The sequence below is a fragment of the Coturnix japonica genome, chromosome 1, assembly GCF_054131305.1.
Source record: "Coturnix japonica strain WE chromosome 1, WE-NBRP24, whole genome shotgun sequence".
In the NCBI taxonomy this organism is placed as follows: Eukaryota; Metazoa; Chordata; class Aves; order Galliformes; family Phasianidae; genus Coturnix; species Coturnix japonica.
The window spans coordinates 52,588,417-52,601,368 of record NC_140663.1 but is presented as its reverse complement, the minus strand read 5'-3'; the positions used below and the strand labels follow the sequence as shown (position 1 = coordinate 52,601,368).

General features: G+C 42.9%; 1 protein-coding gene across 1 annotated transcript; it reads right to left on the bottom strand.

Annotated features, from left to right (window-relative positions):
- Nucleotides 1–350: 350 nt before the first annotated feature.
- On the bottom strand, nucleotides 351–12,711 carry LOC146762417 (uncharacterized). The gene is made up of 2 exons (XM_085514810.1): nucleotides 12,658–12,711; nucleotides 351–1,731 (listed from the first exon to the last, which is right to left on the bottom strand). Exons 1-2 carry the CDS (start codon nucleotides 12,709–12,711, stop codon nucleotides 424–426), a joined length of 1,362 nt encoding a protein of 453 aa, XP_085370936.1. The 3' UTR covers nucleotides 351–423.
- Nucleotides 12,712–12,952: the final 241 nt, after the last annotated feature.

Genomic DNA, 12,952 nt, shown 5'->3' with positions numbered 1-12,952 from the left:
GAAAGGGCAGACCTCATTATGACCTTCCAAAATTTAGAAGAGGTTTTAGAAACACATGGGAAAGCAACATTTTAGAAGAGTTGAGGTTGATAGAACAAGGTCAATGGATATAGATTAGATGTGAGGGGAAGTTGTTTTACTGAGAGGGTGGTGTGGTGCTGGAACAGGTGGCCCAGAGAAAGTGTAGGTGCCTCATCCCTGGAGGTGTTCAAGTCAATGAGGGATGGGGCCATGAGCAAATAGACACAGCAAGTGATGTAGTGCAGGGCAGCCTTGCCTGTAGTGGCGGAGTTGGAACTTGGATGACCCTTGAGGTCCTTTCCAAACCAAGTCATGCTATGGTAAAAGAAAGAAAATGCAGTACAGTTTTGTAAACAAAAGTCTATTGCAAATTTAATGGGGAGAAGCAGGTGGTGTACTCTGTTACAAGGTGAGCCAGGTGATGTACTCTATTCCCAAGAGAGCCAGGCAGTGCGGTGTATTCCAAAGAGAGCCAGTTAATTTGGTATACTCCAAACAGAGCAAAGTGGCATAGTATACTCCAAGGAGAGCCAGCCTGCGCAGTATACGCCAAGGAGAGCCAGCCTGCATGGCATATTCCAAGGAGAGGCAGCCTGCGTGGTACATTCCAAGGAGAGCCAGCCTGCATGGGATGTTACAAAGAGAGCCGGGTAGTGTGGTATACTCCAAAAAGAGCCAGGTCGTGTGGTGTATTCCAAAAGGAGACAAGCACCTTCTTATATTCCATAAACGAGGCTGTATAATCCATGAACGAAACAGGTAGCATAGTCTATTATACACCAGTGCCAGGCGGCGTTGTCTCTTCCGTAGCACACGCAGGAGGCGTAGTGTGTGCCATAGCAGAACCAGGCGACGTTGAATTTTCCACAGAAGGCGCAGGTGGGGTAGTATTTTCCATAAAAGAGGTAGGTTGCATAGTATATTCCAGGAGGAGACAGATAGCATAGTATATTTCAAGTACAAGAGGACAGAGCTGTATAGCCCAAGAATGGGCAGGCGGCATAGTATAGTCCATGAAGAGGCAGATGGCATCATGTATTCCAAGAAGGTGCGGGTGGTGTAGTATATTCCAAAAAGAGGCAGGCGGCGTAATGTACTCCAAAGTAGATGCAGGCGGTATAGTGTATTCCATATACGAGGCAGTTGGCGTAGGGTATTCCAAAGAAGATGCAGGCGGCATAAGATATTCCAAAGAACCTGCAGGTGGTGTAATTTATTCCACAGAAGCTGCAGGCAGTATAGTATATTCCTCAGATGCTGCAGGCACAGTACTACAAACAAAAGAAGCTTCAGGCAGCATAGCGCTTTCCAAGCAGAGACAGGTGATGTAATGGAGTCCACGAAGCGGTGGGCAGAACAGTATATTCCAACAATGAGGCCGGCAGCGTAGAATAATCCAAAAAAGAGGCAGGCAGCATAGTAGATTCCAGAAAAGAGACAGACAGCGCAGTAGATCCCGAAATAGAGGTGAGCAATGTAGTAGATTTCAAAAGCCAGGCAGCGCAGTCGTCTCCAAGAAGATCCAGGTGGTGTAGACAATTGCAGGAAGAGGCAGGCAACGTAGTAGGTTACAAGAAGAGGCAGGCAGCGTAGTAGATGCCAAGAAGAGGCAAGTGGCATCGTAGACTGCCAGAAGAGCCAGGCGGCAGGCAGCAGCCCTGTCACAATATCAAGCGTTGCTTGAGCATCTACCACATCACTGCTGTGTCTCTATATTCACAGAACAGGCAGTAGTATTGCAATAGAGCCATGCTCAGGGCAGCCGCCCTTGAGAGGGCAAGCTCAGGGGGGAGCCTATTTCTAGTGTTTGTTTCCAAAACCACACAGAAATAAAGCGAGAAGCAAAAGGCCATAGAAGGACCTTTTTAGACCCCAGTGCTGTATCCATTACTTATCCACAGGTGAAAATGTGTCATGGTTTTGTAATTTTGCTATCAGTATTGCACATCATAACATCATGTAAAGCATGTGTGTAACGAATGTGCAGCTCACAGAAGAAGACTACATATCCCAGAGAACATCACGGTCAGGGATATGTCATGGGACACTATATAATCTCACTTTGGGGCTGGACTCGCTCTCTTGAATCCTCGGAGCCAGGGGGGAGTGTGTGGGAGCTTTCCAGCCATTTTGCCTAGAACTACAGTAGGCCTCTCAGTTTTGGGACTCACTCTCCTATTTTGCTTGATTTGTTAGCCTTAATTTCGATTGTATTATATTTATTAATTTATATTTATTAATTTTGATTGTATTATATTGTGTTATCCTGTCTTTCGATATAGTATTTAGTAAATAAGCGTGCCCCCTTAGATCGTTGCCACTGTTTTCTAATTTCCCTTTTTTTTCCCTTTCCTTTTGGACCAGCAGCCCTGCGGGCCAGCTAGACCACTGTCACGGGCACAGGTAGATTTTTGATTAACCCATGACAAAATGATGCTCTGATAGGGCTCATAGGGAAAGGAGCTGGGGGGAAATGCACTGGTTACCCTGACATATAGGGGAGAGAAAGAGACATTTTGTTTTTACTTGGACATAAATTTGAACAAAGTTTTGGACAAATTGTTGGGACTTCCTTCAAAATTATCATCCCAGAGCAGGGATGATGGTAAGTTTTGTACTCAGTCTTCAATCGTGCCGTACGCTACTGCAATACACGATGGATCCTTGCAATTGAAGGTTTTACTGGAGGGGTTATTTTCTCTTTTAAGAAACTACCTGGCAGTACAAAGATGCATACCGCCTCCGCCTCTAACGGTTGGGCCAGAGAAAAACCTTGTTTTGCATTGCCCTCACTTTCCTACATACAAGGACTCTCAAAGGAACAGAGGCTGGGCTCCACTGGCTCATTTCGGCTCAGAAGCACACAACCCTTTCCTCTGGCTCCTCAGATGTGATGAAAGAGGAAAAGGGAAAAAGAGACCCCATGGTCTGACATATGAACTATTTCCCACAAAAGAGGAGGAAAATGGTGACTACAACACAACTACTCACCAGTCACATGCTGATGTACAGCCATAAATACTGCTGATCAAGGCCCAGAGAAAGCACAGAGACCAAGCAGCAGCACCAACTTCTGTCCGGCAGATCCAACTGCTGTCCAGCGGATCTGACTACGATCCAGTAGCTCCAACTGCAGACCAGCAGCTCCAGCTGCTATCCAGCAGATCCAACTACTGTCCAGCAGATCCAGATGCTAACCAGCAGATCCAATTGCAGACCAGCAGCTCCAGCTGCTATCCAGCAGATCCAACTACTGTCCAGCAGATCCAGATGCTAACCAACAGATCCAACTGCAGACCAGCAGCTCCAGATGCTATCCAGCAGATCCAACTACTGTCCAGCAGATCCAGATGCTAACCTGCAGATCCAACTGCAGACCAGCAGCTCCAGATGCTATCCAGCAGATCCAACTACTGTCCAGCAGATCCAGATGCTAACCTGCAGATACAGCTGCTAACCAGCAGATCCAACTGCAAACAAGAAAATCCAACTGCTAACCAGCAGATCCAACAGCAGACCAGCAGATCCGACTGCAGACCAGCAAGTCCAAGTGCTAAACAGCTGCGCACTGTGCTCAGCATTATGGTATCGCGTGACATAACAGGGTACGGAACAGCCCCGGCCCAATGGCGGCACTGCCCTGGCTCAGCCCCAGCCTTGCTCCACAGTGCTCCCCTTCACAGCAGCAGCTCCAACCCACCCAGTTGTGGTTTGTTTGCCCCTCTTCCGCTAAATCCAGGACCCTGCCTTCCCCCTCAGCCTGTCTCAGGGCCTTTGACCAGCACTGCTTGCTTCAGCAGTGCTCCCCGGTTGCGGGATGAAAGCAGGTTGGGATGGCAGCATTAAAAACATTCTGTTAGCATCCATCTGCTGCTTTGTGGTCTTCACCAATGGACCTGTGCCTCTGACGGGTGTTAGGCAGTAATTCAGCCTGCTTGAGAGGCTAACAGGCATGCCTGAGCCATGTGGGGGGCAAGGAATGCCGCGCCCCTTGGCCTGAGGAGCTCTATCCCTCATCCCTGCTCTGCAGAGCATTTGCTCTGTGCCAGGGTTCAACAGTTTGGCTGCTCTCAGCCTTTCCTCACATCTGTTGGCGTTCTGATCATTTTCTGACACACGAGGACACTAGAGGTTGGGCACCAGTGGGCTCTATGGTGTGGTGTGACCCAGCAGCCTCTCAGGCCCGCGTCATCCTTTGATGAGGGATGAGGGAGAGAACTGGAAATGAAACTGTATGAGTGGGAAGAAATAAAAAGCACCTGCAAAGACAGAAGACAAAAAAGGAAACCAAAACACAATGATTACACTATGTGGAGCCCCAGTGCACTTACTCAGCTCTGTTCATCTGCACACGTCAATAAATTGTGTTTCTTCACAACACAATCCAACCTGACCTACCCTAATTTACCCCTCAGCCGGAACAGTGTTGAGTCATAAACTTTTATTTAATTAATCACTTGTTAATTGCAAAAAGAGGCAAGTGCATCTTCGCAAGCTGTGTCACAGTGGGTTAGAGGCACAGGAGCCCTCTCACAGTGGCAGGTGGTGCAGCAGCAGCCACCATGTCGCTGCTGTGTCACGGTGTAAGAGGTGCAGTGGTGGCAGCCATGTGGGTGCAGTGTCACTATTGTTCCACGGCAGACACCATTACTCTAAGACAGGGGAGCTCATGGCAGCTGCCTGCCACAGAACGAAACTCTTGATGCTCCATCCTGTTGTCTGTGTTTCCTCAGACAGTGAGCAAAAATTAAGTCAGAAGCAAAGGGGCTATTTTGGCCAACTGCACAGACTCTATTACTGATCCAGTGGTGAAAATCATACTCTGATAAGGCTCTTACAGAGGCGGAGGCAGGGAGGAAGTGCATTGGTTGCACCTACATAAAGGGGAGAGACCTCGATTCCACTTGGAATTGAAAATTAACCAAATACAGGATAAATATGTGGGATTTAGATGATTGTCCAATCAGCTCCTGTGCACAAGAAAGGTGTGGAGCAGTTGGTGTGAGTTAGAAAAGTCAGGAAATAAAAGGAAGAAGTCTGTAGAAAGCAAGAGAGAGATAGTCAACTTCACAGATTCCAGCATTGCTCATAGGTCAGACGTTGATCTTCAGTAGTGGTGGGTTTTGGGGCATTGTTGTTCGGTTGACAATGACGATGACTGTGGTGACCCTTTCCAATGGCAGTACAAACTTCTTTATGGGAAAGAGCTCCAAAGAAAAGCTTTCAAATGTAAAACTGTCCATACAGTGATGCCGAACGCCACACGGTAATACCCACGTCTCATCTCCTAGATAAGTAACAGTCTTATCGCAAGAAATGCCTTGGAAAGCAAGCTTTGAGCCAAAAACAAAGAACGAAAGAACGGTTCAGAAACCCATCCCTGGAGGTGTTTGAGACTCGATTGGATGGGGCAGCCTGATCTGGTGGGTGGCAGACCTGCCTGAAACAGAGGGGTAGGAGCTTGATGGTCTTTAGGGTCCTTTCCAACCCTAGCCTTTCTATGTCCCTGTGATACTGTAAACTTAATTGAATTTCAGGTTACAGGGAAAAATGACCTTTGCATCCCTGTTCCCTGGTGAGAATTCCTGGTGGCAGAATTCATACTCTCCCACCCATTGTCACTTCTCCCTGGGCACTGGCTTGGATGATCCTCCATGCTCTTCAGCAATGGTCTCCAAGCTGTTTTGACTGAACACCCTGGAAAAGCACTACTGTTTAGAGATGCATGTCTTGTTGAGATGAGGGGAGGCTGTTGTTGTTACTCATGTTTTAGTAACGTAAGACCAAATATTAGGAATCAGTAAAGACAGAAGCCCTTACATTGTCTGTGAACCATTAATTAGGCAGTGGTGAGAAAGTGTTTAATTGGGGTACTTCAAACCCAGAAAGCTGTTGCCACGGTAGAAAATGTTCAGGGGAGGATGACAGAGTGAGTAGAATTCTGAGGAGACTGACTCGTGAAGATCAGGATGTGGATGTGTGTTTGACCAGCAAGGTGACTGCTGCATGGAGAGGCCCAGGAACTACAACTAGCAGGAACAGAACCATGTGAAGCGCAGGAAGGGTGAGGTTACATTGGAACGTAAAATGAGATTTGGTGATCTGTGGTATAGTTTTCCAGTTGTGCTGATTGTTTCACTTAGTGTCTGAAACTTCTGATGAATTTTGAGTGCACAGCTCCCATTAATGATAAAGAAACTGGGTGTCTAGCTCCAAATGACAGCTTTGTAACATTTATTTCTTTAGCGATCATTTCAAGTCAGGCTTATTGAATTTCTTGAAGGTGCTAAGGAGGTTACTCTCTGACTGTTGTGGGTAGGTGACCATGTCAGGAATTCTTCCGCATTTCAGGGTGTGCTAGCCTATGAATAGCCTTTCAGCTTTCTATGAAGTGTTTATGCATGTAGTTAGCTCTACACACCTGAATATTATTCCTGTAGGTATATCAATCACAAATGGGAGTAAAACTGGATGGAGTGTGTTGCAGTTAGTTTAATTTCATGGTTTGTTTCCTGATCCAGGTTAACCACTTGTAGTGTGAGCTGTGTGAAAGTTGTCTGTTTTGCATGATCCTGATTTGTCCCATCTGCTAAAACTTGATTTGTCTTTTTCTGGATTGCTCTGATATTCTGCAGAGCTCAGTCCCCTCTATCCATTCTTCTTGTTTAATGGACATGGAGTAGCTGGAGACAGAAGAGGAACTGGCATCTATCAGCTGGGGTTGCTGGTGGCATCAGGGGTTGTGTTCATGTGATCAAATGTTGTGGACAAGTAGAAGCCAGTCTGTAGAGCAAAACCCGTTGTGTTGAGGGCCTGCCATTCACCCTGTATGTATTTCAATGGCAATTTTGTTTGCTGTAGCTCTGGGCTGGCTCAGCCGAACCATGAACTGTACAGCACAGGTCCTTTTGGGGTATGAAACTTCCAAGGTGTGCCCCGGTGGCGCAGTGGTAGGAACGCCACTTTGCAACACTGGAGGCCCGGGTTCAAATCTCCCCTGTGGCGCAAGTGGTAGAAGTGCCGCTGTGCTTCACAGGAGGCTCAGATCCCAGGGGTTGGACTCAATGATCTCTAAGGTCCCTTCCAAACCGCACGAGACTGTGAAACTGTGAAACTGTGAAGCCCGCTCATGCTCAGCACTGCGTTGCTGAAAGTGTTGGATTCCAGGTGGAAGTTCTTTATTTAGAGGGTGGTAAGGCATTGGCACTTTCTGCCCAGTGAAGCTGTGGATGCCGCAGCTCTGGAGGTGTTCAAGGATGGGTAGGATGGAGCCCTGGGCAGCTGGATCTGGTGGGTGGCAGTCCTGCCTGCAGTAGAAAGTTTGAAATGTGTGGTCTTTAAGTTTCCTTTGAACTCAAACCATTCTGCAGTTCTATGATTCTATGTGGTTTCTATCTATACGCCAATTTGCAGCAAAAATGCTTGAGATGTGACTCTGGAGAACATTTTCTGGGTCTGTTACATTCAAGAGGAATCCAGCTTGTTTCCTCAACATTGCTTCACATTGTGAGTCTGAGTGCTGTGTTCATAGACAGGGGCAACCCCATTGCATGGGGACTCCCTTCAGACGCAGAGAGCTGACAACATGCACTCAGTAACACCAGTGTTACTCCTGGCTGCCAAAGGGAATTTGCCAGCAGCTGGGGGAACTGCACACCGTCCTCTCTGCTGCATTCCTGTCTCTTGTCACATCCCTGCACACTGAGGTGAGCACTCTTACCAGAAGCTTCATTTGGTTTCAGTTTTCAAGTTTTTGGGTTTTTTTGTCCTTTCAACCATTAAAGCAAACAATGTGAAACTAAACAAAAACACCCCTGAGACTGTAACACAGATCTGCAGATCTGTCCCTGGAGTGGGGGAACTCAAGGCAGAACTCAAGGCAAAGATGTCCTCCGCACACTAAATATATCTGGCTTTCTATAAGCTTTCACATGCAGCACGCATACGCTCAGTCTCTCTCAGATCTTTGCAAAAGATAATCCAGTTCTATTTACTTGTGGTTCATTTGCAGTTCTTTTCAGTACTAAATATGGAATTATTCTTTTTAACACTGTCAGGGAAGTTAATAAAATCCAAGATCTTAGATAAAACTTTAAGTATGGGTGTCACTGTGGTAATACAAGAAAAACTATTCTGAGCAGCAGCTGTAGAGCAAGATAAACAGCATGAGAACCAAGGACACCTTTAGAAGAGAAAAAGCAAAAGGAATGGCTCATGGCTCTGGTTGGATAGGTGTCCTCATGCATGGTTAAGGAGCGTTTGGAGAATACTGCATTGACATGTAAAAGTGCATGGGAAAGTTTTAAGGGTGGATGGGAAAGACAAAAAAGGAAAACTGTGAATGTATATAAGGGATGTTGAGAACTTGTAATAAACAATTTGGTTCGTTCACATCTGAGTCCATGCATCAGATGCTGAACATCACCATTATTTTCCTCTGATAAATATTCATATGCAGTACATACTAATGCAGAATTTCTCCAGAAAAGAGTAGAGAAAGATATGTAGGCATCATTCTTTCTTTATTACTGAGAAAAAAATTAGAAGTGCTTTAGAGAGATTTCAATGTGTGCATTGATGTTATTACCGATTGAGATAGAATTGATGATATTCAAATTTGTGATGGAATGATGATTTTGAAACACATCACTACTCTGCTTTTTTTTTTTTCTTTTTTTTCTTTTTTAGTCTTTCTTTCCTTCCTTGAAAACTATTAACATCAAGCTTGTAAATGGCATGAGAAGCTGAGGTCCAGAGCAGTATCTATAACTGCAGTCTTCTGTTTGTCCTGACCCAAGAAAGCTCCCCTAAGTACTCTTCCACTTGTTCATAGATGCTTTCTAATATTGGAGACGTACAGAATTCAATATTGTTAATGTTGCATTTATTTTTGTCTTAGAACAGAAGTATTCAGGTTTGACAACTAAAACAAGGGCCTTTGCACTATATTTTGCCCACTGGCTGATACTTGGTCCTTTTGGTTTTCTTAAGGGTCTACTTCAACTCTCATGAGGATGTATAAATATTTCTTGGATGATTTAAATAGTCTCATATAATCAATTTGCCATGTAGGTCACAAAGCTTTCCCTTTTCTCATTGGCATTTTGTTGTTTTGCTTCTCTGTATTCTAAGTTAGCTAATAGGCAGTCATGCTGCTGCCACTGTTTCCCATCTCTCCCCCACTTCACATCTTTAGGGAGCAAAACTGTAGAAGTGTAGTGTGTGCAGTATAAACAGTGTGGGTGAGTAAGATAATTTGTTGTTTTCCAGATTCTCTGTAACTTCAGAAATTCCACCATGTGTTGCGTCAGGAATTGGGTATTGTGGCACATGAGTAATTTCTGCATTAGGAGTACAAGGGCCAGGCAAAAACCCAGATTACAGCCTTCTTGTTTCTAGGGGGTTGGGATCAATGTTTGAACCAAACAACCAGGCACCTAGGTCATCTGTTTAAAACAATGAAGCCAGAGGGAGCCAAAAGTAAGCTTTGGCAATTTGGCACACAATGCTTTGTTTTGTTTCCATTGGTAATCTTAACTCTTTGCGTCTGAGTTGCTTTCTTAGCCTCTCAGAACCTAGGAGTGTTAACATAAAACAACGAGAAATAATGCAAAAATAAAGTGCAAGAATTCTGGCAGAATTATACGTCATGGCAAAATGTAGATTATAACTTGGCATGTCAAACAATAGAGAAGCTGCAGTTCTTCCACTTAAACTAAATACGGAATGTGCAGAAGTGTGTGTGCTGTTTGTAGACAGCAAAAATTTAATGTGCATGAGTAGTAAATGCGGTAAATCAATGCAGAAGGCAGTATGCACATACTTTTAATTTTTTCCTTTTTATATATTTTGTAGGTTCTTCTTCACAGGCGTTCCTTTGTGGGTGGAACACACGCTGCAGCAGCTGTATCATTGCCATGACTTTAAAAATAAATAACGAAAAGCACAGTTGCTCTTAGAACTTGCCATATTTTATCACATCTTTTCCTGACATTGTTTTCTTGTTGACATTAATAGAAGTTTCAAGATCAATTGAAAGCAGCTGTATATTTTAAACACATATTGAAGTCATCAGGAGAGTAGTACACAGTATTTTCCTGTAATATACTTGGTACTAGTCCAGTGCATCTTTACATCACAGAATTATATCATCAGTAACTGACTTTGTTTATATTTGCTGCAGTGTTATGTGTTAGTGGGGCAGATGTATCAGATTAAAGGTGCACTTCGATATAAAATTGGTTTTACCAAATTCATCAACCTTTCAACCTAAATACCCTATTTGTGTTACTCTTTTGTCAGCTGTAATCGAGTGTTTCCTCTTTTAATGTTTTAAATAATTTCTCTCTTATGAGGAAAAATTTTAAACCCCACTGGCTTAATTTCCTGTATCGTTTTAAGTTGATGTTTGTGTTAGTGTCTTACAGTGAATAATTTCTACACAACAAATTTTCATTGCATTATTACACTGATATATTTTGTTTGGTTTTCCATCTTGTTTTCTTTTTTACACTAAGAATATATTATTGTGTAAAGCTTAAAATCCTCTCCAGACTGACACTGAGAAAATGTGACCTTAACCTGAAATCATCTTACCTCTATGAGAAACTGTACCATTACTGCTATTGTTTTTTCCAGTCTTAAATTATCAAAAACATCTCATACTGAGAAGCATTAAGAATATAAAATAGTACCTGGTGAAGAAGGCCCTTCCAACAATACATGATTAAGAGCAAGGTGATTACATTTAGATGAGGGTGAACATGCTGTAGGCTTTGGTTATAGAAAACACTTTTAATATTTCCAACTAGTGAATGTAAGAACTGGAGAAGGCTTGTGGCTACTGTCACATTGCCCAGAAAAAGTAAGTGCCCTGAACTAAGTTTGCAGAACAGTGCTTGTATACTCAGCTAAAGAATAAAGAAATCCTCAAAATCTTTTATATATACATATTTATATATACATATGTATACACACACACACATATATATAAATACATGGATTAATTCTTGCTGGAGAGTACTCAAGAAGGTCTAACAGCCTTTCATCCAGAAATACATAAAGGCTGCATTCAAAAAAATCCACACAAAATATTCTTGCTGGAATGGGAAATTATTCACACAGCTGTTGTATTTTATTATTATATTTTATTATTTATTATTATATTTTATTATTTGATTATTATCTGTAGTGTATTTATATCTTCCTGAACCTGCAGATGGTGCAAAATCTCCACATAACATAGCTCATAACATGCTGACTGCTACTGTATTTTTCTTGTATGTTTTGCTTTTTTGATAACTTAAGAGGAATACTTCACTTGCTGAACAGTTAATAGTAGAAGAAAACAGAGATAAAAGCATTTATTGTTGTAAGCAAGGCAGTTGCTATTTCACTTACAGTGCTCTTTTATTCTTTGACATCTAAGCCTAGCCCCATGCCTGGCTATTCTGTCCCTTTCAATCTCATCTCACTGTGTAGTAATACAATTTCCTCTATATTAGTTACTCCAGACTTTTATTTTAATCTCTCTACTTTTTTTTTCTGTAACTATTTCAATTTGTAAGCTCATTTGTAGCTCAGAGCTGTCTTATTCTCTCATGATCACAGTGGTATATAAAATAGTGGAAGAAGCATCCCGGATGTTATTGTGATTTCACTTTTTTTATTTTCACCAGTTAAGCAGTGGACTTCAGCGTGAGAGTGTGTGAAGCCCATGACTGGGAAAAAAGCTTTTTCTTCTGAACTCCTGAGGATTCTGGAATAAAGCCTTTCTGCTATCCCAAAAGCCACTTTATTCTGAAAACCAAATCACATGCTTTATTGCTATTAAATTAGAGCAGTATTACTAGGCAAACCTCTTTAAACTTAATATACCTGGGAGGGGAGGTGCAGGAATGTTTTAGAATATGGTGGTAAAACTTGTCTAATATGTCTAATTTTCCATTTTTAAACAAGTGTTCAGAGTGGTGTTTTTTTCTTCCTTTATGGTTGGCTCCATTCCAGCTTAAAAAGGGTTGGGTTTCAATATGTTTAGACACACAGAAAACTTGCAGATTTGTAAGATCCATGATGTAATGAATCTTTGTATAAGACTGGATAGGTACTTAAGTGCTGGTCTCCATGTCTGGTCAAAGAGATAAGTTGTTTGTTTTAAGGAAGTCGCATTGGTTTTCAGATGTTAGTAATAACTTTTTCAGTGATCAGGTTTCAGTGATTCAGTAGTTGTCAAGACACAAATAGGGTATTGTTGCATTAAAGTCCTGTTTTGTTCCTCATGGTCAGTGTGACTGTGGATGATGGTGATACCAGAGAGAAGAGGAAAACTTCCTTGAAGGTATTCCTGATTGCGCTGGGAAAAAAAAAAAAAAAATCTGGTTTGGCGCATTTAAGGGATAGAGTTTCACAAACTGGTTATTATAGGAAAATGCTGGGAGACGGGCAAAGACATTTTTGTCTGTTTTATACAGTAAGGTTGGTTAACAGTTGCTTGATGCGTGCTTGGCATGTATCCTATAGAGAGCAGTTAAGAGATGTTTTGGAGCATTACTAAACAAAGATGTACAAGTACCTGGTGGTATCAGTTTCTATTGTAAGGCCTGAGAAAGAATTCATTGCATTCAAGTGATTATTTACCTGCGAACAAATAAAATTCATTTCTGTATTCTCTTGGAAAGGCTGGTAGCCCATGGCTCGGAACTGGCTGGAGGGCCAGACTCAGAGAGTAATGGTGGAGTTAAATCCAGCTGCTAACTGTCATGAGTGGTGTTTCCCAGGGGTTGGTGCTGGGGCCTGTCCTCTTCAGTATTTTTACTGGTGACCTGAATGAAGGCATTGAGTGCACCCTCAGTAAGTTTGCAGATGTCACCAAGTTGGCAAGAAGTGTTGATCTGCCTGGGGGTAGCAAGGCCCTACTGAAGGATCTGGACAG

Excerpts from the sequence above, each read along its gene's own strand:
- LOC146762417 (XM_085514810.1), bottom strand. The coding sequence starts at position 12,711 with ATGGGCTACCAGCCTTTCCAAGAGAATACAGAAATGAATTTTATTTGT. Across the intron at positions 1,732-12,657 it reads TGAATTTTATTTGTTCGCAG|AGACACAGCAGTGATGTGGT; the intron begins GTAAATAATCAC and ends CTGTGAATATAG.